The following is a 24,518-nucleotide window of genomic DNA, read 5'->3' as shown; positions in this document are numbered from 1 at the left end:
GACTGGTGCTCCTGGTTTTACCAGCACACTTGACACTTCCCAGTAATAGAGTGCAACTACGACCTGGACGGTATCCTGAAGTTGTCAGATCATCTGGTACCACCCACCCATGAGGCTGGGGCTAGCCCTCTTCCAGCTCCAGCCTGGGCATACCAGAAGACTCCATGGTAGTAAACCAGTTGGCTCTACTGGATAGCCTTAGATCTAGGGCCCCAAACCTGAAGGCAAGGGGGCTGAGAATGGCCCCGCCGCAGTTCCAAACGTGACCCCGGAGCAACAGTTTTGAGTTTTCTCTACTGTAAAATGGGAGTGAGCAGGTCACACTGGGTAACTGCCAAGGTGGGTCGTGTGAAAACAAGCAGTTCCGGCAACAGAGCAGAGAAAAGGATGCTTCCTTTTGCTGGTTTCTCTTCCTCCTAGAACCATACTGTCCTTCCACCACCTATGTGGTGGCGACACTTGCCAATGGAGGGCAATGTTTCATCCCAGAAATGTGACTCAGGGAAGTTCTCTATCTAGGATATCACTTGGAACGTTAGGGAGACCACAGAAGGTGGCAAAATGGGTAAGCAGTGTCTGTCACCCCCCCACCCCGAAGCTTGTTCGAGACCCAGCATGTGGGATGGGTGGAAGGAGAATCAGGTTCCAGTGACTTTTCCTCTGGCCCAGCGGCCCCCCACCAATCCCAGTGGTGTATCCTCCCACGGAGACAAACTATACAGAAGCCGCACCATCTAGCTGAGAAGGTGAACCGCCCTTACTGAGAGACTAAGGCCCCAACCCTTAACACGTTGCCAGGTTGGAGAAAAGACAGGGTAGTAAGCCAATTAGAATTCAGAAATTTAGGGGGTGGGAGGTAAACAGGGGAGATGATCTGAACAGAATGAAGGTGCTGACTTGCTGGTCCGGCCCGCACCCTTCCGAGAGCCCGCCCTTCCCGGACATGCAGACTCACACACTCCCTTTGCAAAGAAGCTCTGTGTATTGGGTGCAACAGCTCTGGGGTCTCTATATAAATAATATACAAAACCCAACAGCTCAATGCCTCACATTAACAAAAATACTAAAAACTCATTAAAAATGGAGCCTGAGGGAAGAGCCCCAACCACTACTGGTGCTAGCCCAGGAAGGGGACTGGGAATTAAGAGGAAAGGGTGGGGCCCCATCCAGTGCACAAGCAGTTCCTCCAGGTGGCTCAGTAGCGTCCAAATATGTTGGTACTGGGCTGTGGCTGGGTATCTGTGAAAAACCAGAGATTATCAGGGGTGGGAGGCCGAGCAGGGGTGGCGGCTGTCTGCATTGAGGAGAGCCATTCAGGCACCGAGGGAAGGGAAGGAAGGCAACGCTTCCCCTCACAACCGGGGCCTGAAGCAATCACCTCAGCTACTTTGGCCTTCCCCGCCCCGCCGGCCCCCCAGTTATTCTGTGGGGCTCTCCTTGGGAAGAAAGGCGGGCTTACTGGAGAGCTGTTGTTGGAGCTGCCGGACCAAAGCTGCTGTCTGCTGTTGTTGCTGGGTCTGCTGAAGCCCCTGGCGCTGGAACTGAGGTGAAAATGGGAAGGGGAAGACTGAACTCGAACCTTCCCCTTCCTTCCCCGTCCTCGTGTCCCCAGCTCTCGGAGGAGGGCCCTGCCTTGCCTCCCGCCTCGCCAATGGCTGCACACTGTCCGCAGCCTGGGCCGCTGTCCCAGAGCCCGGGGCTGGAGTCCAGCAGCTACCTGGGGCTGGGACTGGGGCTGGGGCTGGGGAGGAGCTGCCTGCTGCTGCTGCTGCTGGTGTGCCTGCTGCTGCTGCTGCTGCTGCTGCTGCTGCTGTTGCTGCTGCTGCTGCTGCTGCTGCTGCTGCTGCTGCTGCTGTTGCTGTTGCTGCTGCTGCTGCTGCTGTGAAGACAGAAGAGATCTGTCTAAGGAGAGCGAGGGGCTGAACCTCAGTGGTGGAGGGATGGGGATGGGGGAAGAAGCACAGGGTGGGAACTCCGGCTCCGCTGCCCTCCCCGCTCGGAGAGCTGCAGAGAAAATCAAATGTGGAGCACCAAGCAGATGACCCCCAACACTCTCCCACCAGGACCCCCGGAAAAAGGGGGAGGGAAGGAACTGGCTTCTTAAGCCCCCACTACGTGCCAGCTGCCCTGCCGGGGTACGCCCTTACACTGCCTCATTCAGTGCTGAAAACCACCTGGAAGAGCCTGTGCCTCTCCTCCCCCTCCTCCTCTCCGCTCCCAGTCCCCTTCCTCCTCCTCCCCCTCCTCCTCGGGCTCCCAGGTCCCAGACGAAAATCCTAGGGCCTTACCCGCAGGATCTGCTGCTGCTGCTGCTGCCGGATGTGGTACTGTTGCTGCTGCTGCTGCTGCTGCTGCTGTTGCTGCTGCTGCTGCTGCTGCTGTTGCTGCTGCTGCTGCTGCTGCTGCTCAGGCAGGATGGAAGCCGACCGGACGCCAGCCTGGACACCCTGGGCGCCCAGTGGGGTCATAGTGCCTATCATGGGTGTCTGCTGCAGCGTCTGGTGGGAAAACCTACAAAGACAAGGAGGCGCAGAGATCAAGGCACGGGCTGTGGGAGATGGGGGTGCAGATGAGCCCCAGGTCCCTGACCCCAAAGAAACATCAACAGGCCATTTCATTCACTCCTCCTGTTACCAACCAGAAGAGGCTTTTTGGCTTCTGACAGATTTCTAGGTTGGGGAATGAGGAGCAAAGACAACACCCCATTTTAGTGTCTCCTAACCTTCGTGGTTAGGAATTTTTCAATTCTGTTGTAGCTGGTTTTCTCTTATGAAAATGAAACACAGTCTCAGCACAAGCTAGGCATTCCATAGACACCACTGAGGTGGTTCTGCTTATCACTGTTGTTGGTCCCCAGTAACACATCAGGGTCTTGAAGACTGTTGTGTTCTATTGCTCCTTACACCTTTCTGACCCCAATCTGTACTTCACTGCAACAGGCTACTGGCTGGGCCCGTCTCAAGTCTTCTGTCACCTTCCGTACGCATCCTCTCCATGAATTCCACGTTAATCTCTCAACACGCCCAAATCATCACATCACTTTCCTGATCAAAAGAGTACTTTCTGGGGACTTCCCTGGTGGTGCAGTGGTTAAGAATCCGCCTGCCAATGCAGGGATCACGGGTTCGATTCCTGGTCCGGGAAGATCCCACATGCCGCGAAGCAACTAAGCCCGTGCGCCACAACTACCGAGCCTGCGCTCTAGAGCCCACGAGCCACAACTGCTGAGCCTATGTGCCGCAACTCCTGAAGCCCGCATGCCTAGAGTCCGTGCTCTGCAACAAGAGAAGCCACTGCAATGAGAAGCCCCCGCACCGCAACGAAGAGTAGCCCCCGCTCGCCGCAACTAGAGAAAGCCCGCGCACAGCAACAAAGACCCAACGCAGCCAAAAATAAATAAAATATAAATAAATTTGTTTAAAAAAAAGAGTGCTTTCTGGGATTGTGTCTCAATCCCTCACCGAACGTTCAAGGCTCTCTCTCAACCTGCACACTCCCAGCTTATCCCTACTCCTTCCCTGGCACAAGTCTTACATTCCAGCCAAGCTCTTCTCCTTCCTGTCCTCCCAGCCACCCTACTCACTCGGGTCCCCATGTCTTTGTTCATGCTACGTCCTCTACCTGGGATCCCCCTCCTTCTCCTCCTCCCCGTAAATCCAAATCACAGCTATGCTTCAAAGGCCAACTCAAGTCTGACCTCCTTCACGGAACTTTCTCTGATGACTCAGGCCCACAGTGATATCATCCCGCACTCTTCCTGAATTCCCATTTACTTCACGGCACCCAACTGCACAGCTGATTATATCTTTCATCACTGTGTTCCCTAAGTGTTCTTCTGAGTAAGTCTCCTCTCCCTAGGTATAGTAGAAATTCTCTGTGGTGAGGGACTTTGTATTTTTTTCAAATAGCTTTCCTCACCCCACCTGGTCCTAGCATAGTGCTGGCCACACAGGGGGCCTAAGGCACGTCTAAGTAAGGGACTTTGCTTCTGGTCCACCCTGCAATGTTCTCCACCCTAAGCTGCAGAGCCTCAAGCCATGACTCCAAAGTCTTAACTAAGGCCTGACTGACGTTCGGCATGGTGGGAGAATGTGTTCGCTGGTCCATTCCAGCACTAAACTGCTCTAATAGTGGCTGGATGACTCCTTACCACACACTGCATCTATGAACCCCCGATCTTTCCTTTTCATAGTCATATATAAATGATTTCCCCTCTTTGGTCCTCGAAGAAATGTTGGGAAGCAGGTGTGAGAACACTGGCCGCCAGGGTGCCTTCCAGCTCCGGCATTTTGTGGCGACAGGCCAGGTGGCCAGATAAGTGTTCTTTATGCCACCAAAAGTTCTGACTAGTCCCATCACCTCCAGGCCCAGGTTTTCCCTAATTGAAAGCCTCAGTGTGTCTTCACGACCCCCGGCTCCCTTGGGTACCTTTGAGTAGAGGTCAGCCCGTGTCCGTAGGTTGGGGCCTGCTGGTGCACATAGCCACTGGGCCGCTGCTGCAGATGGCGGGTAGGATCTACAAGAGTAGGATTGGTAGAAGAGTGGGTGCTCTGATAAGGCTGGCTGGAGTAGCTGGGGGGCACCATGGTACCTGCGGGGCCTGTGTGTTGCTGCAATCCCACATGAGAAACGTAAGGAGTATAGCCCTGGAGGGAAGGAAGAGAGACGGAGTCAGGGCCAAGACTGTGCAGCGCAGCCTGCCTCAAGCTCCCTGATTCTCACCATCTCGTGCCCTTACCTGGGAGGTCTGCAAACCGTAGGAAGAGCTGGGAGTCATCTGATGGACAGATGACTGTCCCAACATCCCCTGACTCTGCTAGAGGGAAAAAGGAGACAAACTCAAACTCAGGAAGGGCTTTCTGCCACCTCGTTTCTTGTATCTCCTACTCTGTGTGTCCTTGTGAAGATCCCAATCCCTGTGACCCCAAAAGCCCCTCTCCCTGACGGCCCTCCCTACGGCCCCTCTCACTATCTTTGCCTGGAGCTGTTGGCGAAGGCGCTGTCCCTGGGGCACCGCAGGCTGCTGCTGTCGGTACACAGACGTCTTGTAGGAGGAGGGTTCCAGTCCCATGACGCCAGTCATGGTGGTGGGCAGCACTCCAGGGTAAGGTGGTCGGGTCGGCAGCTTCTGCATCGGTAACCGCACAGGGCGGTACGGGTCCACACGGGGGCCACCTGGAAAGGGGAGCAGGCTGACCTCTTTAGGTTCTTCGTCCCTCTGCGCCCTGCTCAGCGCCCCGGGCATCCACAGCTCCTGGGAGGAGTGGCATCGCCCCTCAGGCGGAAGGCATGTTCGGGTCAGTCCCTCGTGCCTGGTAGCTGGCACTCACCTGCCGGCAGTGGCTGGTTCTGGGTGTAGAGGCCTATGGAGCCCTGCCTGTAGCTAAGGTGGGATATGGAGCCAGGGTTGGTGTGGTGCAGGAGGTCCGGAGGCACTGTCACTCCATAGGGGCCACTCCGGCCTGGGCCCATTCCATAGTCCTGTGTGAACGGCACAGGAGGAAAGGGAGAGGGCTGGGGTCAGGTGGGGTAGGAGGGGGGAACAGGAGCTGGATGTACGTGGTTCCCTGTTCTAATTCTAAAGGTACCCCTTCCCCAGATGCCCCCAGCCCTCCCACAAACCAGTCGCTTGACAGCATCCGGAAGAGAGAGGGGCTGGGGAAGGGGCATGACGGGGCTGTGGCGAGGTGGCAGCGGTGCTCACCTCTGTCTTGGCGGCCGGCTGGCTGCGTTTCTTGCCCTTGGTGGACTTCTTCTTGCGTTCCTCAGTGCTGGGGGGAGCGGCCCCAGGTTTGTCAGTTTTGGGGGGCTCTGGAGCCTTTTTCTCAGGCTCCAGCAGGGCGGGGGCTGGGGGCTCCTCATCTTCCGGCGGCAGTGGCAGTGGCTCCAGGTAATAGGCGCGGGGCCGGGGCCTCAGGTGCGTGTGGTACAGCAGCAGCCGCTGCTGCTCCTCTCCGCGGGCCACGCGCCGGTCCACCCGGACTGTTCCAAACCAGCCCCAAGACAGTGGTGCTGATGGCTTCAAGCCTTCAAAAAGATCCCAGGGGGAGATCTTTTGTTTGGTGGAAACCTGTAGACCCTGCTCCGGAAAATGAGAAACAGTGAGCTGTTGAGACTTGGAAAACAGAAGACAGAAGACTTGGAAAACTTGAGGACTTGGAGGAGAGGGAAAAGTATCTGTTGGCAATAAAAGAAAAAGAAAGTCATGGGTAGATTCAGGGAAGATGGTGAAAGGAAGACACACGGACACACGGAAACACACACACACACACACACAGGGGAGAGAGAGTTAAGAGGAGATGGTGGGGAGCAGAGGGAGACAGAGACAGAGACAGACACTGACAGAGGAAGACAGATACAGAAACAGGAAGGCCGAGAAAGAAAAGGCAGTGAGAGACTGAAAACAGGCAGAGAGAGAGAGACAGAGACAGGGAGAGAGAGAGAAAAACAGGAAGAGAGAGACAGGCAGAGAGAGAGAGAGAGAGACAAAGACAGGCAGAAAGACAGACAGAGACACACTGAGCCAGGAAAAGAACGAAGAGTATGGCTATATGAACGGGTCGGACTTTGGCTTTTGAACTCCGCGTTCTCTTTCTCCTCTCCCTCTACTCACACAATGATTATGGTTACTCAACAAATACTGTAACTGACAAAGAGAGGGGACAGAGAAAACTGTGCAGAGATGGGTTGACAGGGTCGGGGGGAGAGAGATGCAGGGATAAAAGGGGTGCAGGCCGGGGTGGAGCAGTATGGGAGGCAGGTGGGGCAGAGGAAAGAGGAGGGTAGGGTGCTGAGAAACGGGTGGTACGTATAAAGGTGGGTGGGGGTGATGGGAGGTGCAGAGGGGTGAAGGGAGAGACCAAGGAAAGAGAGGGAGACTCCCAAGATGGGAAGAAGAAATGTGAGGAAAATTAAGTGATTAGCTCAACACCCCAGGGATGGCTCTCGCCCACAGAGCGTGATAAACCTGTTGCAGCTACAGAGGTTAATGCAGGGGAGGCTCTGACCCAAAGGGGAACAAAGGTGGGGAGCGGGGAGCAGGGGATGGGAAGATAATGGAACATGCCTCCTTCTTGAAGATGGAGTCGAAGCCGGCGATCTTGTTGCCTTTGGTGTCGATAAGGGAGCCCTGCGGCTCACATGTGATGACATCTCGGGTCTGCTTGGGCAGCGGCAGCAGCTGGCGAACTTTTTCCAGACTGTCTGACTGGCGCTCCCCCAACTCCTTCTGCAGGCACAGAAAGACAGGACAAGAGTTCAAGGACACAGGAAAAGAGGGACGGGAAGTCTCAGGGGACAGCACAGAAGCTAGCAGGAAGAAGACACTCGGTAAATCCTTACCATATGAATAACAAAGAAAACACGGACGTGAAAGGGAAGGGTAAGGGGCTCTGGGCAGGACGATGCCACTGAGGCTGGACAGCAAACGCAAGGTCAGGGAATAGGGGGCTGAGACCCCAGGCCTCTAGGCCTCGCCCTCGTCCCCTCCTCTCACCCGCAGCTTCTTCACCAGGTTCATGTAGGCACGTTTGTTTTCCTCCATGCTGCCCTGGGAGATGCTGGACATGTCCGCAGCTAGGGTCCCATTGATGAGCACGCTCAGCATGTCCAAGACGGTGGTGAAGAGCTCACTGTGGCAGGAAGCCGGGGGCGGGGGGGAAACCAGAGGAGAAAGAGTTCAGACAGACAGAGACAGCCGGGTTGGACACGAGCAGGGAGCGGGCACCAAAACCGTGTGGGGAACCCCGGACCGCAGAGTCCGCAGTATGAGCCACACCGATTGCGGCGGGTCGTGCACCTGGTGTCAGGGAAGGGGATCCTCTCGGGTACAAAACTGGAGGGAGGGGATGGGGATGCTTTACTTGTTGGACTGCATGTCGACAGTGCCGCTGATGATGATCTCCAGGAGGAGCACAGCCCACTCCGTGGTCTGCTGGGTGCTGCGCTGCACCGTGTCAAACATGCCCCCCACCTGCCAGGGCCACAACAAGTCAGTCAGATGGCTCAGGGGCGGAGTGCAGCATTTAAGGAAAGCTTAGATTAGAACCTGGGCTGGATGTGACTCGGGACACCTGAGGTCAATGTTCCAGCTGTACCTATGATTTGCTACATGATCTCAGGCCAACGACTTAATTCTTGACATCTCTCGGCCTTGGTTTCCTTACTTATAAAATGATGGAGTTGGACCAAAGGATGTCCAGGATCTCATTCAACATTCCACAATAGACGTCTAGGGCTTCTCGGGCCCAGCCAGAATCTAGGATACTGAGGCAGGTTCCCTGCAAGGATCCAGTCTCCTTAACCACTTTCAGGTCCTGCATCCTTTAGGAGAGCTGGGCTAATACGTGAAGACCCAGAAGAGCCTGGGCCCTCCATCCTCACCCTCGCCTCCCTGGGCTGGGGCTTCTTTGTCTGTAGTCCTAGCCCCACCCCTTTCCTTCGTCTCCCCAGCTCCCTCTCTCACCAGGTTGAGCCGCAGTTTGAGCGCCTCATGCATTAGCTGCTTTGGCTTGCAATCGTCTAAGTACTGGTCATCTCTCCAATTATTCACAATCTAAGATAAAAACAAGTACAACACACAGCTCAGGGATCTTCTCGTTTCCGTGCCAAAGCACCCAGGGTGTTCTTGTCAGAAAACACTGAAGATTCAGTGGCCTCTTGGCTGCATCCTTCTCTGCCCTCCTGCCCGGCTCCAGGGCCCAGAGACCTGTACCTGGTGGACCTGGCTGTAGAGGGAGGTAAGGAGTCCCTCGCGCTGCTCGTCCTGACCCTTCAGACACGTCAGCACCAGGGATAAGAAGGGCTGCTGGCTCAACAGGGACATGCTAGAGATGGGAGGAAAAGAAAAAGAAAAGTACAGGACTGTGGGTTGTAGGTCAGGCGATTTGCAACCTCATTCCTCTGAGCCCCAGACTCTACTCTTTTAAGATCTAGCCTTCTTCAAAAAAAAAAAAAGATCTAGCCTCTTGCTCAACTATCACTCTTATCCTCTGTCCACTTTTCTGATTTTGATCCTCACCTCTTTGCCCCAACTTTTCTTCTTCCCTGGGTATGCCTCCTCTCCTTTCTACCCCTCAATCCCGGCCCCGTCGTAGCCGCTTTACCTCTTTTGCTTTTGTCGATCGCGTTCTTTGCGCGAAGAGGAACCCAGGTGCTGGCCCTTCTCCAATTCTTCCCCAGCAGCCTTTAACACATGCCCCTGGACTGAGGTGGGCAGTTTGGCAATGAGAGGAGCCACCAGCCATACACCAGAGCGCTCTAGGGAGCTGGAGAGATGGCGCGCACAGGGTTACAGAGGAGCCGGGCAAGGTTGGAACAACCCATCCTCTCCTTTCCTGATGGACATGCCTGGCATCTCCAGGTGGCTGAAATCATTTACACTACCAGAGGAGAAAACTCAGAAGGGGATGGGTCCTAACACGTTTCTACCCAACCTGAGCACGGGCTTGGTCTTGCTGCTGCTGGGCATGTTGCTTGCAGTGTTTCCAGAAGACGACCCTGTCTCTGCAGACTGTTGGAAAACCTCGATTGTGGCCTTGGCGATGTTCTCTAAGAGGGAGTTCATCTCCTGAGGAGGATGAAGGGCACAGGGGTGCTAAATAGGTAGCTGACGGCAAAGGCAAAGAGATGATAGGAGAGCTGGGAGATGAGGACATAGGAAGGCATCCATGGAGGTTGATAGGAGGGTAACGGACACAACTCTGCTGGGTGTCGTGTCCTCCAGCACCTCGCAGTATCTCTCCAATGCCCCACTGTCTTCTCCTTTACATACCTCCTTACAGCTGTGGCCAGAGAAACAGCCTCTATGGCCACCGCCACCAACCTTCCCCACAGCTCAGAGCCCCAACAATCCCAACCCATGTGCCTTATCATCGGCTCCAAACGTCCGCCATCTTCCCATCCTCTCTGATCTCCAGAACCCAAAGGTAGGACCTAGGTTCTTCTATGGCGGCCCGCCTCCCTGACATGTGTCGCTGGAAGTAAGCATGGGAAAGAGAGGGCCCGGGCACCACTCACATTGTTTGGGGTCTGCTTGATCATGAGCTGCAGCTCCAAGGAAGACTGGCGCATGGTCCACTGGTCCAAGTTCTGTGACAGAGACCCCACCCACAAGCTAGTCATCATTGTGTCATCCCAGCCACTCAGCACCCTGATGCCAGCTCCTGATCTCTCACAAACTTGAATCACATATGCCTGGAGGTCTGAAAGGGACCTCTATGTCCCCTCTTTAGGGAAGATCATACCTAAATAGTCCAAAATGACTGAAAAGTCTATCCTATTTTAAAAGTGGTTCTGGAAAGATTTCACATCTTTCCCCAGTTTCCTGTTCCAGAGCCTCACATTCCTTAGCATCAGGAAGTTCTGCTTAATGCTTAACCTAAATCTTTGATGTTGAAGTTGAAGCTCGCCGCTCCTGTTTCCAACCAGCTGCTCAAAGTCCTTTACAGACCCGAAGGCTAGTCTCAGCTAATCTCTCTTTGGCATTATCTCCTCCAGGCTGAAGAGGCCTCATTCCTTTAGCTTTTCCTCAACGGCTTTATTTTTCCACCCTCCAGTCACATGAATGTCTGCAGCAGCGTGGTGAGGCAGGAAGGGCACAGGCAGACCTGGGCTCATATACTGACTGGGCTCATAAACTTCCTAGCTGTGTGAGTTCCTGAACCTTGGGCAAGTTACTTAACCTCTTCAAGCCTCAGTTTCCTCACTGGTCAAATAGGGATATTCTTACCTACTTCGCAGGGCTGTAAAGAGTAAATGAGAAAATGTACGTAGAGTGCTGAGCATGGTACCCCACGTAAAGCAGCCGCTCGATAATTAATAGCTCTTCGGTAGTATTACTACTCATGACAGAGCCACGACCAACATGCCAAACATACAAGGCCAAAAACTAGGCCTCCCAGATGCTATGCCTCCCACTGCTAAGCTGGAGTCCTACTCCAGATAGCTGTGCACTCACCCAACAGTTCACTCTCCAGTCTAGACCATATTGGCTTAACTTCGAAACCCATGCTGGAGCTGTTTCTCTCACCACCTTTCACCCACATCCTCGAGTGAAGCCTTCCTACTTCACTCCCTCTCTCTTTTCCTCTCAAGGTCCCCATCGTCTCACCCCAGGCTCAGGCCCCACTGCTTCCTCCAAGACCCCCATCGCTTTGGCCTACCTGGAGAATACGCTTAATGCGTTGCCGCTGGGGGTTTTCCCCATCCTCATTGTCCAGCAGCCGATGTGGGTAGCAGATGAGCTGCATGAGGCGCTGGGCCTGGGCGCTACTCAACACTGGGTCTTGCAAGTCATTGCTGTCCTCACACAGCGATTTAAGGCAACGTTCTCCTACCCATTCCTGAGGAAGCCGAGAATCGGGGGACTGGGGCAACCAGTAAGCAGGTTAGGAATAAGGGGGATGGACTGGGGGGTTGGTGAGGGACATGATGTATGGCAGGGAGGTGGTGCGATCACGGTAGGAAACGGGACTATATTATATAGCCGCGTTTAGGAGGTGTGGGGGGAAGGTGAGACTGACCTGCTGGCAGATGCTGCGTAGCACGTACTTGGCATAGACATCCAGACTGGCTGTCTCCACAGAGATGTTGCGGCCACCCTGCCTCCGACCGCCACTGCCACCTCCTCCCTCCTCCTCTGGAAGTTCTTCTGTTCCTCCTGTCACAGTGAAGCCTGAACCCTTCAGTTCCGCATCCCCTGTGGTTCACAGGCAGGAGATAGGGAGGGCAGAGTGAGATCCGAATGCTGTGTGGAGACCCACCCCGGACCCACAGAAGCAGCAACTCCCCAGATCCTGCCCTATGGGACAGAAATATACTTCCCTCCCTCATCTCCTCCCCAAAGGTCAGAGAGACCACCTTCAGGAGAGAGAAAGACTGTCCTTTGTAGTTTAGCTGGCGCTCCACCCTATACACACTTCTGGCACCACTCCCTTCCTACCCCCATACCAAGTACAAACACAGCCTTGAGAACAGCAAACACAGCTCCATCCACAATGCGGTTCTGGGAGGCAGCCAGCAGGTGGCGGTCACAGGAGGAGCGGATTCCTACCGTAGGCTTGTCTGGGGAGACAGCTGAAGTCAGGGGAAGCAAAAGTAGAAACGGTGTGGGTGGGGTGGCCACACTTTCCACGGCTGGCCGGCTCAGATCAAGGTCACTTACTTCCGTCCGACTGGCAAGGATTGAGTTGAGGTGTCTTGAAAAGGTGGAGGAGGATGCGGCAGGTAAGCCGGGCCCCCGGCTCAGAGTCCTGTTCACTGCAAGCTACAGAGAGGAAGACAAAGCAGAGGGGAAAGGATGAAGGCGGACTGTATGTGGATCTGTAGGTGGTGAGGGGCTAAAAGGGAAGCTGAGGCCAGGCGAAAAGAGATAAAACATTGGAGGAGAGGTGGGGTAGCAAACTGTTCTGCAGTATAAGGGGAGTACCTGGAAGGGTCAGGAACCGGAAAGATCGGGGCTGCAAATGCAGGGTTAGAAAGACGCCCCTCCCAGCCTGAGGCACACCACAGGACTGGCCTCTGGTGCCACCAGGAGCCCCACACTGAACAACCAGAGTGCGACCATCCAGTGTGTATTGAGACTGGGGGGGGGGTCTAGACATTCTAGGGGTTATGGATTGGTAGTTCACCAGCATTAAGAAGCGAAGGGATGGCTGCACAGCGAATCAGATCCTCCAGGAGCAAACACTGCCGAGCGATGAGGATGGCAACAAAAGTGGCCAGGGAGTCGTGAAAAGACAGGTCACTGACCTGGAGGAAAAAAGCAGACAGACACCAGGACTCAGTGTGGAGAGAGGGCGGCTACTCAGAGCGCTTGGCCTCCACTCTGCAAAACTCTGTCCCTCCGCTCCTGTGATTACTGGGAGCAGACCCCTGCCCCGGGACATGCCCGGTGTCCGGCACTCCCCCACCCCCAGTCTCACATCTACATTGCAGAGGAGGTCGTTGAAACCACAAGTGCCATTGTTAGAGGAGCAGCACAAGGCCTTAAGCACTCCCAGCCACTCTGCACTCAGTGACTTGCAATAGCCGGTCAGCTCTGCACACAGGATTGCGATGTCATTCACCCTGGGGAAAAGTACAAATGCCCTCAGGAAAAACCTTGTTCCCGGCAAAACCTCAGACTCATTAACTTTTCATCTCCACCCCGGCCATAACCAAGGTTGCAGTACCTCCCAGGCATCTCATCCCTCCCAATATCAGGCGGGAGCGTGGTGCCCATTCCTCACTCAGTACGCCCCATACCTATCGGGATCATGGTGCCCCACACAGACGTGCATAAGGGCATTGCAGACAAAGCTGTAGCGGTTAGCAGGGTTCTCACTAAGACTCTTGCCTAGCCCTGTGTAGGTGAAGGTGTGAGCGGCAGGGTTCTCCAGAGTGTCAATCATGAACTCAGGTGCCCAGCGCATGTTGGATTCTGACGGCTCCACGTTGCAGTAGATGGTGTTCTTCACCTTGGAGCAGAAGTCGCTGCAGGGGTGGGGGAAAGGAGAGAGCAGCGTTGAGGAAGGGCTAGTGAACTAGAGGGATGGTCAGGAAAGGCGAGAAAAGAAAGAAAAAAAAGGAGAATGTGAGGGACAAGGGGCCTTAGGGCAAGAAAAGGGGAAATGGGACAAAGCAGACCGACCGGGCAGGAAAGGAACCCAGTGAGAAGAAGGCACAGGGGCCTCTGGAGGCAGGGAGGAGGAATGTGGGCCCCGCAGACATGGGCTGGAGGCAAGGCTGATGAGGAAGGAGGCCCACTCTCAGGAACCAAGAACACGCAGAGGACACCATCCCCAAATGACCCTTCAGAGACAGCAGGGTCCTGGGCTGTGCTCTGCTCCTGAGTGGGGCAGTAATGGGAAGGAGACGGGACGAGGTCCCAGTCTCTACCCCTTACCTCCCACCTCTCTTACCTGAAGAGCTCCCCAAATTTGCTCTTTAAATGGCTACAGGAGGTGTACAGATCATAGAGATAAGCAAGGATACAGCGTTCTGCGGAGGAGCCATCGGACCGGTTCATCCCATGCTTGACTACGCCACACAGCCTGTCACGAAGGGGCAAGGTCGGGAGGTGTGCCTGAAGTAATGGCAGGCTGGGGCGCAAAGATTCCCATCCCTTGGCAATACTCTCTCCCCTCCCCACCTGAATGGCACGCACTTCCGCACAGTGAGAGCCTCACATGTTCTTTGCAGGCCACTTCCACCAGCATTCACCAGGGCCCTGCACCAGGGCCCTGCATTTTGAAGCCCTGCTTACCCCTCAAAGACCTGTGCCATCTGGTCCTGGTTGAGGATGAGGCAGGCGTGATAGTGCCGCAGGACAGCCACGATGCACAGGCACAGGCTGGTGGTGTAGCTGCCCACCAGATCCGAGGATTTGAGAAGCAACTCGGCCTCAACTACACTCAGTTCATTCAGTAGCTAGAGCAGAGTGAGCGGGGGTTGACAAATGAGAAGAGGCCTTGAGTATTACACATAACCCGCCTTCCTGTGAGAAAACTGGAGCCCCTTTCTGCTGGAGCTGCCTCAGCCTGGAAGGGCCCTGGTGCCATATCCCACTGTCCTTTATTCTAGTAACGACAAGTCACGTCAATGATGTAACCAGTCTCCGGGATACAATCCTATGAACCTCACGATGGGAGGACAGTCTGTGCCCAGGGCTCTAATCCATCTCTCGGGTCTCCTCAGGGAGCACTTGAGTCTCTATTCCTGCTGGCTTAGCTCATGGGCCACTCCCTCCACACTAGTCTTTCGGTCCCTCCAAATAGCCTGGGACACTGGCTTGAGCCTCTCCTCCTGTCCTTATGACCCTGTACAGCACAAACTCCTTCCTCCACCCTCATCTCCCCAGCTTCCCCACCTGAATGGCAAAGTCGATGAGGCCACTGATGCTGAGTGAATATTCCATGAGGTCGAAGATGAACTGCACATGCTGCACCAGAGGCAAGTGGTACGACATGCCAAGGGCAAAGCTCGTGATCTGCTCCAGAACATTCCGGGAGACCTAATAAGGGCAGTGGGAGAGGAATGGAGAGAGGTGGGAAAAACCAAGGAAGCAGGAAAGGATGGTGGAAGGGGATGAGACCAGGAGGCTTAGCCTGCCGGAGGGGGGAAAAAAGACAAGGAGGAAAGGAAAACGGGACAAGGAGGCCAGAATGTGGGAAGGGGGCTGGACTTAGGCCCTCACCTGAGCTGTGACCTGGTGTTGGTCATAATGTGAAAGGTGCTGGAACTTAGCAAAGATATCCTCGGCAGTGGGGAAGGCTTCAGGCCGGTTGCGCCGCCGCTTCTGCCCATCCTCCCCACCTGAGGGGACAGTTGAAAGGGACCAGTCAGGACAGGGAAGATAACTAGGTGACTGGGGGTGGGGAGGGGGGGTATGGAGAGAAGGCTATTGGGGGGGCAAGGGGAAGGAAGGGAGGGAGGGAGAGAGGGAAGGAAGGAAGAGGGAAGATGGGAAGGGAGGGTCAAGGAAGGGGCGGGGAGGGATGAAGGGAAGGGGACAGTGAAGCAAAGGTTTGGAGGACCACAGACTATGTGGACCTTAGAGGAATATGTACAGGGAGGTGCTAGGTTGAGGGAGGGAAGGGAGAGGGAGGGCGGGCAGTATGGGGCTTACTGTGAGGTACCTAAGAATGTCAGGTCTCCAGGATTCAGAGGCACAATAGGAGCAAGCTGGTCTGCAGAGGGGGGGAATGAGGGGGGAAGTTTCAAAAGGACTAGAGCTCTCAGGAGACTCCAAGAGACAGGACATCGGGACATGACTGGGAGTTCCCTACACTGGGGAAGGGAAGACTGACTAGGGCGCTTTTTGGGGGAGATCCATTTAAGGTGCCTCAAACCCACCAGTTTCCGCTGTCCCTTTGCGGTTCAGAACCTTCAGGATATCCTTGGTAATTTTCTTGATGGCATGGCGGGCATCATCTCGCTGCTTTCCCACCCCAAACAGTACGACCAACCGCTGGTTGCACTCATGGCTGCATGACTCCTCCTGCATCCCAGCGGCACCATCAGACTCCAGCACGGATCGTTCTCCCTCCTCTTAAAAGCATGCTCCATGCCCCTCAGCATCCCAGTGCTCAAGCCCTTCCCAGCATACCACACCCTTAAGAACAGCTCCAACCCCTCAGCACAGTCCTTGGACAGAAACCTGGGCTCAGAACAGATGGTCGCAAGGTGTTGGGGAACGGTACCTGGGGGATGGGAAAGTGCGTGGCATACTGCACATGCCGCGGCTGGTCATAAAGAACCCCAAGGGTCCCTTCTAGCTTCTCCTTGGGTGGGGGCTTCACCTCCTTCTCAACATCTGGTTTCTCAGGGGATGGACTGCCCTTCCCCTCACAGGGCATAGTGGGGGAGAACAACTAAGAGAAAGGCGAAAGGGGGCAGAACATTTAGAGGAAGACAAAGGGATGAGAGGGCACAAAGAAACTCCCCAAAGTGGCATAACGGGAGGACCTCAGGAGCTGGATTCTCCCACACCAGGATCTAACTTACTGAGAAATCAGGCTTCTCCATGTCCTCAAAGAGCACACTGGAGCTAGGGTCGATGTCCATAGACTCCGAGAGGCCTGGATCCTGACGGCAGAGAACAGAAGCGAAGCTGCTTTAGCCCCGAGGAGCTGCTCCCCACCATCTAGAAAAGTTGACCAGGGAGTCGAAGAGAGGAGACCATATTGGGAAAAGCACCAGTTCCAGATGCAAGCCTTGACTGGTCCATTAACCACCACAGGCCTTGGTTTCCTTCAGCTTTAAAATGAGGATAAGAATACCTCACAAGGGGGAATTCCCGGCAGTCCAGTGGTTAGGACTCAGCACTTTCACTGCCATGGACCCTGGTTGGATACCTGGTGGGGGAACTAAGATCCTGCAAGCCGCCCGACACAGCCAAAAAAAAAAAAAAAAAGAATACCTCACAGGGCTGCTGTGAGGATCCAATGAAAAAAACTGATATGAGAGTGCTTGCTAAACTGCAAAGCACTAAGCAAATCTTACCCTTGTCACTAGGTAAAGGATTCTCAGAGGATTCCAGGAGCCAGGAAGATGGGACTGTCAGAAGAAATGATCTAGGGCGAGGAAAAGCCCCCTCACCTCCAGCTTGCTGCTGCTGCTGCCCTCAGCCTCTTTGCGCTCAGGGTCATCGGCAGGGTCATCAAAGGGAGAGGGAGGCCGGGGACCAGGGGCTCCGAAGGCAAGGTCCCCTCGGGAGATGAGGGTGCAAGTGTACATGTTGTGGGAGAAAACATCATGTCGAATCAGTTCACAGAAAAGCAGTACCAAGTTAAAGAACTCCACTCGCTCACTCTCACTTCGGGGGTCCGCTGGAGAGAGGGGATGAGAAAAGATGAGTTAGGGGAGCACAAAAGAGATGGGCAGAAAGAGAGAGAGACACACCTAAGGCATGGTGCTCCTAGGGTTCCTGAAGTAGGCAAGAATAGCAATGACTCAAAAAAAAAAAAACCCGAAAAACCAAAAGCCAAACCAAAAACAACAACAACAATAAAACCAAAACTGTTGAAGGATAAAGTGTGGTTGGTTACCCAAACTCCTGCCCCACACACCATCTCATAAAGGAATACAGCATCTCTGCTATTTATACGTGAAAATGCTTCGATCGTATGCTCCTTTTATTCTTCTCTTTACTTCTCTACTCTGTTAAACTGTAAGATGAGCAAAGGCTAGAATTATGTCCCAAAGTCATTCTGCATAGAGCTCAAGACAGAAATATATCCAGAAGGCCCTTCATATGCTTTCTGATGACAGGGATGGGTGAGTCTAGGCAGAGGTAACCAGAGGGTGGCAGGGGTCCATACTCAGCATGGGAGCCTGTGTATCCAGAAACTGCAGGAGGACATCCTGGAAAATGGGAGCACTAGGAGCAGAAAGGGAGCCAGAGGCTATGGAACCCTTCTCATCTGCGGCTTCCGATTCTCCACAACGCTGTAAGATGAGAGAACAAACTGTAGGATTGGGTTTTACCTGTTTCTTCACTCGTCCATGTGCAATCCTTGAACTACTGCCTATTTTGGATCCATCCCAAGCTTTTCACTTCTACCCTCCCCCCCTTGACTCCCATTTTCTTTACCGTCTCCCAGCTGCAGCCTTGGTCACTTCTCTAACTCTGACATTGATCCACTCCTTTCTACTTTTGCCTTATGTCCTCAATTTTCCCTGTACATTCTCTACCCCTTCTTCACTCTCACAACTTCAACTTTGGTCCCACTACCAGCTCAATGTGGCTCCAACCCCAGCTGCCACTGCCCCATGGGCCCCCTAACCTCAGCCTCAATCTCTGCCTGTCTCTTCTCCAGCAGCTTGGCTACCACCATCGCACGATGACGACCAGAGCGCTTGCAGCTGACAGCCCATTCACACAGTAATGATACCACAGCATCATCATCTGAGGAGATCTGGAGACCAAAGGAAGACCAAAAGGGTGAGTAAGGTAGAGCTGGGGACAAAGAACCGAGTTGCAGTCTCCCAGCGACTAGGCCCCATCTTAAAACATCCTAGGCCCAGTAAGACCGGCTGTCTCTTCAGACATCCTCTGGTTTCAATGCCTTGCCAAGCCTTCCCCTCATATATAATGTTGCTCTTGCTGTTTTTCACTTCTTCTCTTCCCCTTCTTGCTTATTACCTCGTGCCCATCCTTGCTAGGCCCCAATCCAAAGATTCGATTACAGAGGGAATCAAGAGAGTTGCTGAAGTCAGAGCGCTCAAAACTATGGCTGTCCAGCACTTCCAAAGTATGGAGCACCCGTCCAATGGTGAAGCCTGAGGAGGAAAGTGGTAAAGGGGACTTTAACTAGAGGCCCGATGTACTCCAACTTTCAGATCTATATGTCCTTACCGTCCCCATCCTTTCCTCAAACATCCTTCTTACTGTCTGTCCTCTGGCACCCACCTGCAGTAGCTTCTTGGCACTTATCAAAAGACCAGCGAACCTCAACGGCCTGTCCTCGCTCCTTGATCTGCTGCTCAATCTCCCGCAACTTTGCACGGACCTGCAAAGAGGAAGGCTTTAAGGATGTAGCAAGGCATACAAAAAAGGCCAGGGCTCCAAGCTAAAAGAATAGTAGCAGACTCCGAGTCACTATTTCTGAAAGAGTAACTTAAGCCTCTCACATCCCAGTTGCCTGGGAGTACCAGGCTATTGGTCAGACTTACCTGCTGAGTGAAGGCACTGTTGCCCTCTGGCATGGGCAGGTTGGAGGGGGCAATAGGCAGGTGGTCAAGTGGTGAGCCAGTCTTGATTCGGCTATCAGTCAGTGAGTAGTGCCAAACCAGGGCACTAGGACAACACAGGAGGATGGTCTGCCAGACAGGAACAGCTAAGTCAAACTCAGTTATCACAGCTACCTGTCTAGAAGCCCATTATAAGACCCAACCCTTCAGTTTCTGATCCAAAGTTATTCTGAGCCCCTGAGGTGGCATCACTCCATCTCCGAGCCCCTCCCCTCATCCACTCTCCTAAAAGGCTTTGGGCCTCCTATTTAGACCTGGAAGGGAACTAACTGAAAAGGAATTAACACCCCAGAAATGAGAAGCCAACAATTTCCAAGCAAGTACTCAGTGCCTACTCTCGCCTCCAATTTAGAACCAGTCCCATTTTCCAGGACAGGCACCTGAGTCTTCTCAAGATGCCTTTTAATACTTCCATGGGCCCACCTAGTACCTACCTGAAGGATACAGCTGAGGCCAAAAACTAGGGGCCGGTGCTGAGGGCACATAAGCAGGTCACTAAAGGGTGTAGAGGGTGTGCTGCTAGTTGGGGGCTGAGGAGCAGGGGTCGTGGGCAGTGTGCTTGTTGACTGAGCAGACATCACATGAGATGAGTGACTGCTCACGCCATCCAGCTGCAGGGCCAGTCTCCGCGTACAGAAGTAGGCAAGGCGGCGGGAGAGGTATGCAGACTGAACGAATTCCCCAGAGTACTGTGAAGACACGACGATCAAAACCCCCCAGTTGGGGACTTCCCTGGTGGCGCAGTGGATAAGACTCTGCACTCCCAATGCAGGGGGCCTGAGTTTGATCCCTGGTCAGGGAACTAGATCCCACATGCATGCCGCAACTAAGAGTTTGCATGCCACAACTAAGGAGCTCGCCTGCCACAACTGAGGAACCCTGGAGCCGCAACTAAGACCCGGCGCGACCAAATAAATAAATAAATATTAGGAAAACAAACAAACAAACAAAAAACAGTTCTCTCCAAGGGACATTGCTTTCACGTCTTATATCTCCTCACATCCTCCCTAGACCCCCCCAAATCCTAGGCCTTACTCGAAGCAGCAGGGGCAGCAGCAGTTTAAGCAATTCATCCTCTCCAGGGCGGATTTTCTCAAAACACTCAAGTACCCAGGTCAGGAACTCATGTCTGTCCAGCATTCCGTCCTATGGGTACAAGGGATGGGAAGAGGATTAGTTTTGCCAAGGGACTATTAGAGATGAGGCAGAGAAAGTAAATGAAATAATGAAGAGAACCACGAGTGGGGCAAGGTGGCAGGCGGATTCTGTTCTATGCTGGCAGAGTGTGAGGTCAGGCTCAATCCCACATCCCACACGACATGCCTTCTTCCTACCTGAAACATGAACATGGCTAGCTTCTCATTGTAGTCCCACTGCCGGATTGCCACCTCTACATCATGGGGCAAGGGCCCTATAGTAGAACCACAGCCCCCACTTCCGGAAGGCCCTGGCCGGTAGTATTCAGCCATCTTTTGCAGCTGCTCCCATAAGTACTTGGTGATGATCTGAGTCCATTCTAGGGGAAAGATGGGAAAAGGGCTATTTTATACTGTCCCTTTGCTTAGAACACCTTCTGTCCCCCACCCCCAGTCACCATACTTCTAAATCCTATTCATCCCCTTAGGCTCAAGTCAAGTGCCACCTTCAACAACAAGGTCCTACTGTAGAGCACAGGGAGCTATATTCAATATCCCATAATAAACAATAACGGAAAAGAATATGCAAGAGAGTGTATATATATATATGTATATATATGTAAAACTGAATCACTTCGTTGTACACCAGAAACTAACGTGACATTGTAAATCAACTATACTTAAAAAAAATTAATTAAAACAAAACAAAGAAACAAATGCCACCTTCCTAAAGCCTTCCCAGGTGTCCCCAAAAGAAAGTAATCTTTTTGTTCACTGAATTCTCAAAGAACCTTCTGCCTCCACTTTTGACACTACGCTTCTATATTCAATTATGGGATTCGTACATATGCCTTAGCATTCCTACTAGACTATAAGCATCCTAAGGGCAGGGATTAGGTAGTGGTCATCTTTATAGCCCAGTACATGCACACAGCAGATACTCAAGATACTTGATGCTTACTAATTGAGTGAATGCAAGATACAAGCAGAAGCAAGGAATACAGATGAGGAAGGAGAATAATTGCAAGGGTCTCTCTACCGCTCCTTGAAGCGATCAGTGGTGGGACCTCTGGTATTAGGAGTTACTCACCCATGAAAGGGTCAATGACGTGTCTCTTCTTAACCTTGGTCTCTGTGATCGCTGCATAGTAGGCACAGGTCATCTTAATGAGCCAGGCAGCCCGCATCACAGGCACTGTGTACTTGGCCAAGTACCCAAACACTTCTTCCTTCTTACTGAAAATGGGGACCTGGATGGACATCGCAAATAGTGAGACCTCTCTCACCCCCATGAGCTGGCACCCGTGTAGCTTCATCTGGAAATCGGAGGGTACTTGGTACCCGCGCTCCCCTCCTTGGCCTGAAGAACAGGAAACAGTACCTCACCTTTTTGGCTAGTTGTGTGAGTGGCTTGGTGCCAGCCAGATCGGTGAACCAGGTGTTAATGGCACTCTGGGATCGTGCAGTCACCAGCCAGAAGTTGTCCTTCTGGTTCACTTGGGGCTTCCTTCTACCGGTGTCAGGGAGGGTGTTACAACGTAACTTCTCTGCAATAATGCTGCTGAAGTTGGAACTGATCTGAGGGAAGAAAACTACACCTCAGGGTGGGAAGAAGGGGCAAAGAAGTGGTCGTGCCTTTGATGGGCAAATGCCAATGTGGTAGCATTAGGTTATGAAGGAAAACTCGGCCATTTAGGTCATCCCTTTAAGTCTTCCCAACCCAGGGCCTTTGCTCCTTCTCAGATTCTTCCAGCCTTTTCCTTCAGCCTGGCAGGGTTGTCTCACCTTGGCAGGATTGAAGTTGACGTTCTTGGCACTGCCATGTTCATCCCCAGAGACAGCTGGCTGGTTATTGAAACCTTGTTTTACATTCAAGGCCGTTAGTTCATCCTGAGGCAGGAAAACAACATTTTAGCTTTTTTTTTTCCCTTGGGGGTGGGGGTGATGGGAGAGGAGGGTAGAAGAGAGGGGAACAAGCGGGGGAAAAGGTAGGAGGAGGATTCGGAGAACAGATTGTGATTTAAAGCTAGGCCCTTATATTCATTTGGACCCCACCCTCACTAAGATTCCCAATTCCCCAGAGCTCGCTCAACAGCACTGTGCCCCTGCGAGCTTGCAAGCAGCCGTAGCTCACCCAGCCGCCTCAGACAACTTTCTGAGGTGTGTGTGTGTGGAGAGGGGGGCGCCTCCAGCGTGGCCCCGACATCACTCCCGGTTCGCGCCCAGGAACCAACCCCCACCCCCACTAGGTCCTACTCTCCTACACCAGCCCACTTTACTCTTCCCCCTTTCGGGACTTGCGCTCCCACCGAACCGCCCCGCCCCCCCCTTCCCCGAGCCATCAGTTCTTCCTCCTATGGCGATCGCTGGCCCCTGGCCCCGTGGGAGCCCGGATTTCTGAACGCACCTCCTTCTGTTTGGGATCTTGAGGGTATACATCGGGAGGCCCCAGCCGCGGCCGCTTCAGGGGCCGGTGTTCGTAGCTCAAGATCCCGAAGGCCGCCATCTTGCCCAGCCCGTAGCGCCAGAGGCGCCAGCCGGGCCCGGCCGCGGGGGAGGGGGAGAGGGAGCCGAAAAGGGGGGCGGCGGTGGCGAGGACGGCAGCCGAGAGACAAGGGGGCACATTAGAAACTCTCGATCATTGCCGGAAACTACCGAGGGAAACCGAGGGACGCCGGGAACCATCGGACAATACCGACAGCAGCGGGGGTGGGGGCGGGGCCCAGCCCGGCGTGGGGCGGAGCTCCGCGCTCGGGGAGCTTTTCCACCCCGGCCGCCGGAGAATCGATTTCACTCAGTCAAGATCCCTGCAACGTCCGCCAGCCAGGCGCTGGGGATACGAACCTGCGAGGCGGGAGGCGGACGCGGCGCTGAGCTCCGACTGGAACTGGATTCCCAGCGCCTCGCTCAGTTCTCGGCCTAGAATAAGTGCTCTATCGTATGTGCGTTGCTTAGAAACTCTGCCTTTTGCAAACCGCTTCTTTGTTTCTTAGTTCCTGCATCTGAAAAATGGGTGTACTAACACCTTCAAGGGACTGTTGCGAAGATTAGAAACTACGTATGCATAAGAAAGCACCTATTAAACCCTGAAAGGTCGGCTCTAATCTTTATTAGAAACTATGTATGCATAAGAAAGCACCAATTAAACCCTGAAAGGTCGGCTCAAGGTCTTTATGGTCTAGCACTGAGGTTCTTAACCTCTTCTGCTTCACAGTCCCTTTAAAATGCTGATGGAAGCTATGGCCCTTCTTCCCAGAAAACTGCACGTAAAGATATACAAAATGTTAGATACTTTGCCGGGAGATTCTTAGACCCCCTCTTGAAGTTCACTCACATATCTCCTAAGGGTCCATGAACTCCAGGTTAAGAACCCTTGCTGTATCGAAAGAGGCACCTACTGAGTGTCAGATGCTTTTCAGACATTGTCTCCTCTAATCCGCAAAAAACTCCTATGAGTTAGGGATTATTATTGTCTCCATTTTGTGGACGAGGAAGCTGATTTTCAAAGAGTGGAAGTTTGCTTGCCCTATATTATATGGCTACTGTGTAACAGAGCTGAGACTAGGATTTTTTCTTGTCTCTGTCTCTCACTCTCTCTCTTTAAAGTAGTGTATCATCTCATTGCTGTTCTTTTTTTTCCTGCCTTTTTCAATTGCAGTATATTCGATGTACAATATTATATCAGTTACAGGTGTACAACATAGTGATTGACAATTTTTAAAGTTTACACTCCATTTATAATTATTATAAAATATTGGCTATATTCCCCGTGTTGTACAATATATCCTTGTAGCTCATTTTATACGTAATAGTTTGTACCTTAGTCCCCTACCCCTATATTGCCCCTCCCCCCTTCCCTCTCCCCACTGGTAACCCCTAGTTTGTTCTCTGTATCTGTGAATCTATTTCGTTTTTGTTATATTCACTACTTTGTTGTATTTTTTATCTTTTTTTTTTTTTTTGGCCGCGCGGCTCGCACGATCTTAGTTCCCCAGTTCCCCCACCAGGGATGGAACCCGTGCCTCCTGCAGTGGAAGGGCGGAGCCCTAACCACTGGACCACCAGGGAATTCCCTGTTGTATTTTTTTAGATTTCACATATAAGTGATATCATACTTTTCTTGACTCTTGATATTCTTTTTATGATGGT

At 53.2% G+C, this 24,518-nt stretch overlaps 1 protein-coding gene across 1 annotated transcript; it reads right to left on the bottom strand.

Moving 5' to 3' along the window:
• Positions 1–990: 990 nt before the first annotated feature.
• MED12 (mediator complex subunit 12) lies at positions 991–22,875 on the bottom strand (the record flags this gene model as incomplete). Its single annotated transcript, XM_082864999.1, has 45 exons — positions 991–1,239; positions 1,460–1,541; positions 1,718–1,870; positions 2,289–2,511; positions 4,429–4,646; positions 4,739–4,816; positions 4,970–5,175; positions 5,331–5,481; positions 5,705–6,079; positions 7,067–7,228; positions 7,496–7,631; positions 7,863–7,972; positions 8,465–8,554; positions 8,714–8,825; positions 9,105–9,266; positions 9,435–9,568; positions 10,018–10,089; positions 11,163–11,342; positions 11,523–11,698; positions 11,950–12,063; positions 12,164–12,265; positions 12,630–12,750; positions 12,924–13,068; positions 13,246–13,473; positions 13,902–14,033; positions 14,246–14,409; positions 14,849–14,992; positions 15,176–15,294; positions 15,618–15,668; positions 15,835–15,979; positions 16,182–16,352; positions 16,486–16,566; positions 17,080–17,309; positions 17,802–17,928; positions 18,267–18,398; positions 18,626–18,762; positions 18,893–18,992; positions 19,156–19,302; positions 19,668–19,922; positions 20,269–20,379; positions 20,568–20,749; positions 21,460–21,619; positions 21,756–21,947; positions 22,155–22,259; positions 22,777–22,875. 45 exons carry the CDS (start codon positions 22,873–22,875, stop codon positions 1,196–1,198), a joined length of 6,558 nt encoding a protein of 2,185 aa, XP_082721125.1. The 3' UTR covers positions 991–1,195.
• Positions 22,876–24,518: the final 1,643 nt, after the last annotated feature.

The sequence above is a fragment of the Leucopleurus acutus genome (genome assembly GCF_964270905.1).
Source record: "Leucopleurus acutus genome assembly, chromosome: X".
Taxonomy (NCBI): domain Eukaryota; kingdom Metazoa; phylum Chordata; class Mammalia; order Artiodactyla; family Delphinidae; genus Leucopleurus; species Leucopleurus acutus.
This window is presented reverse-complemented; position numbering and strand designations above follow the sequence as displayed.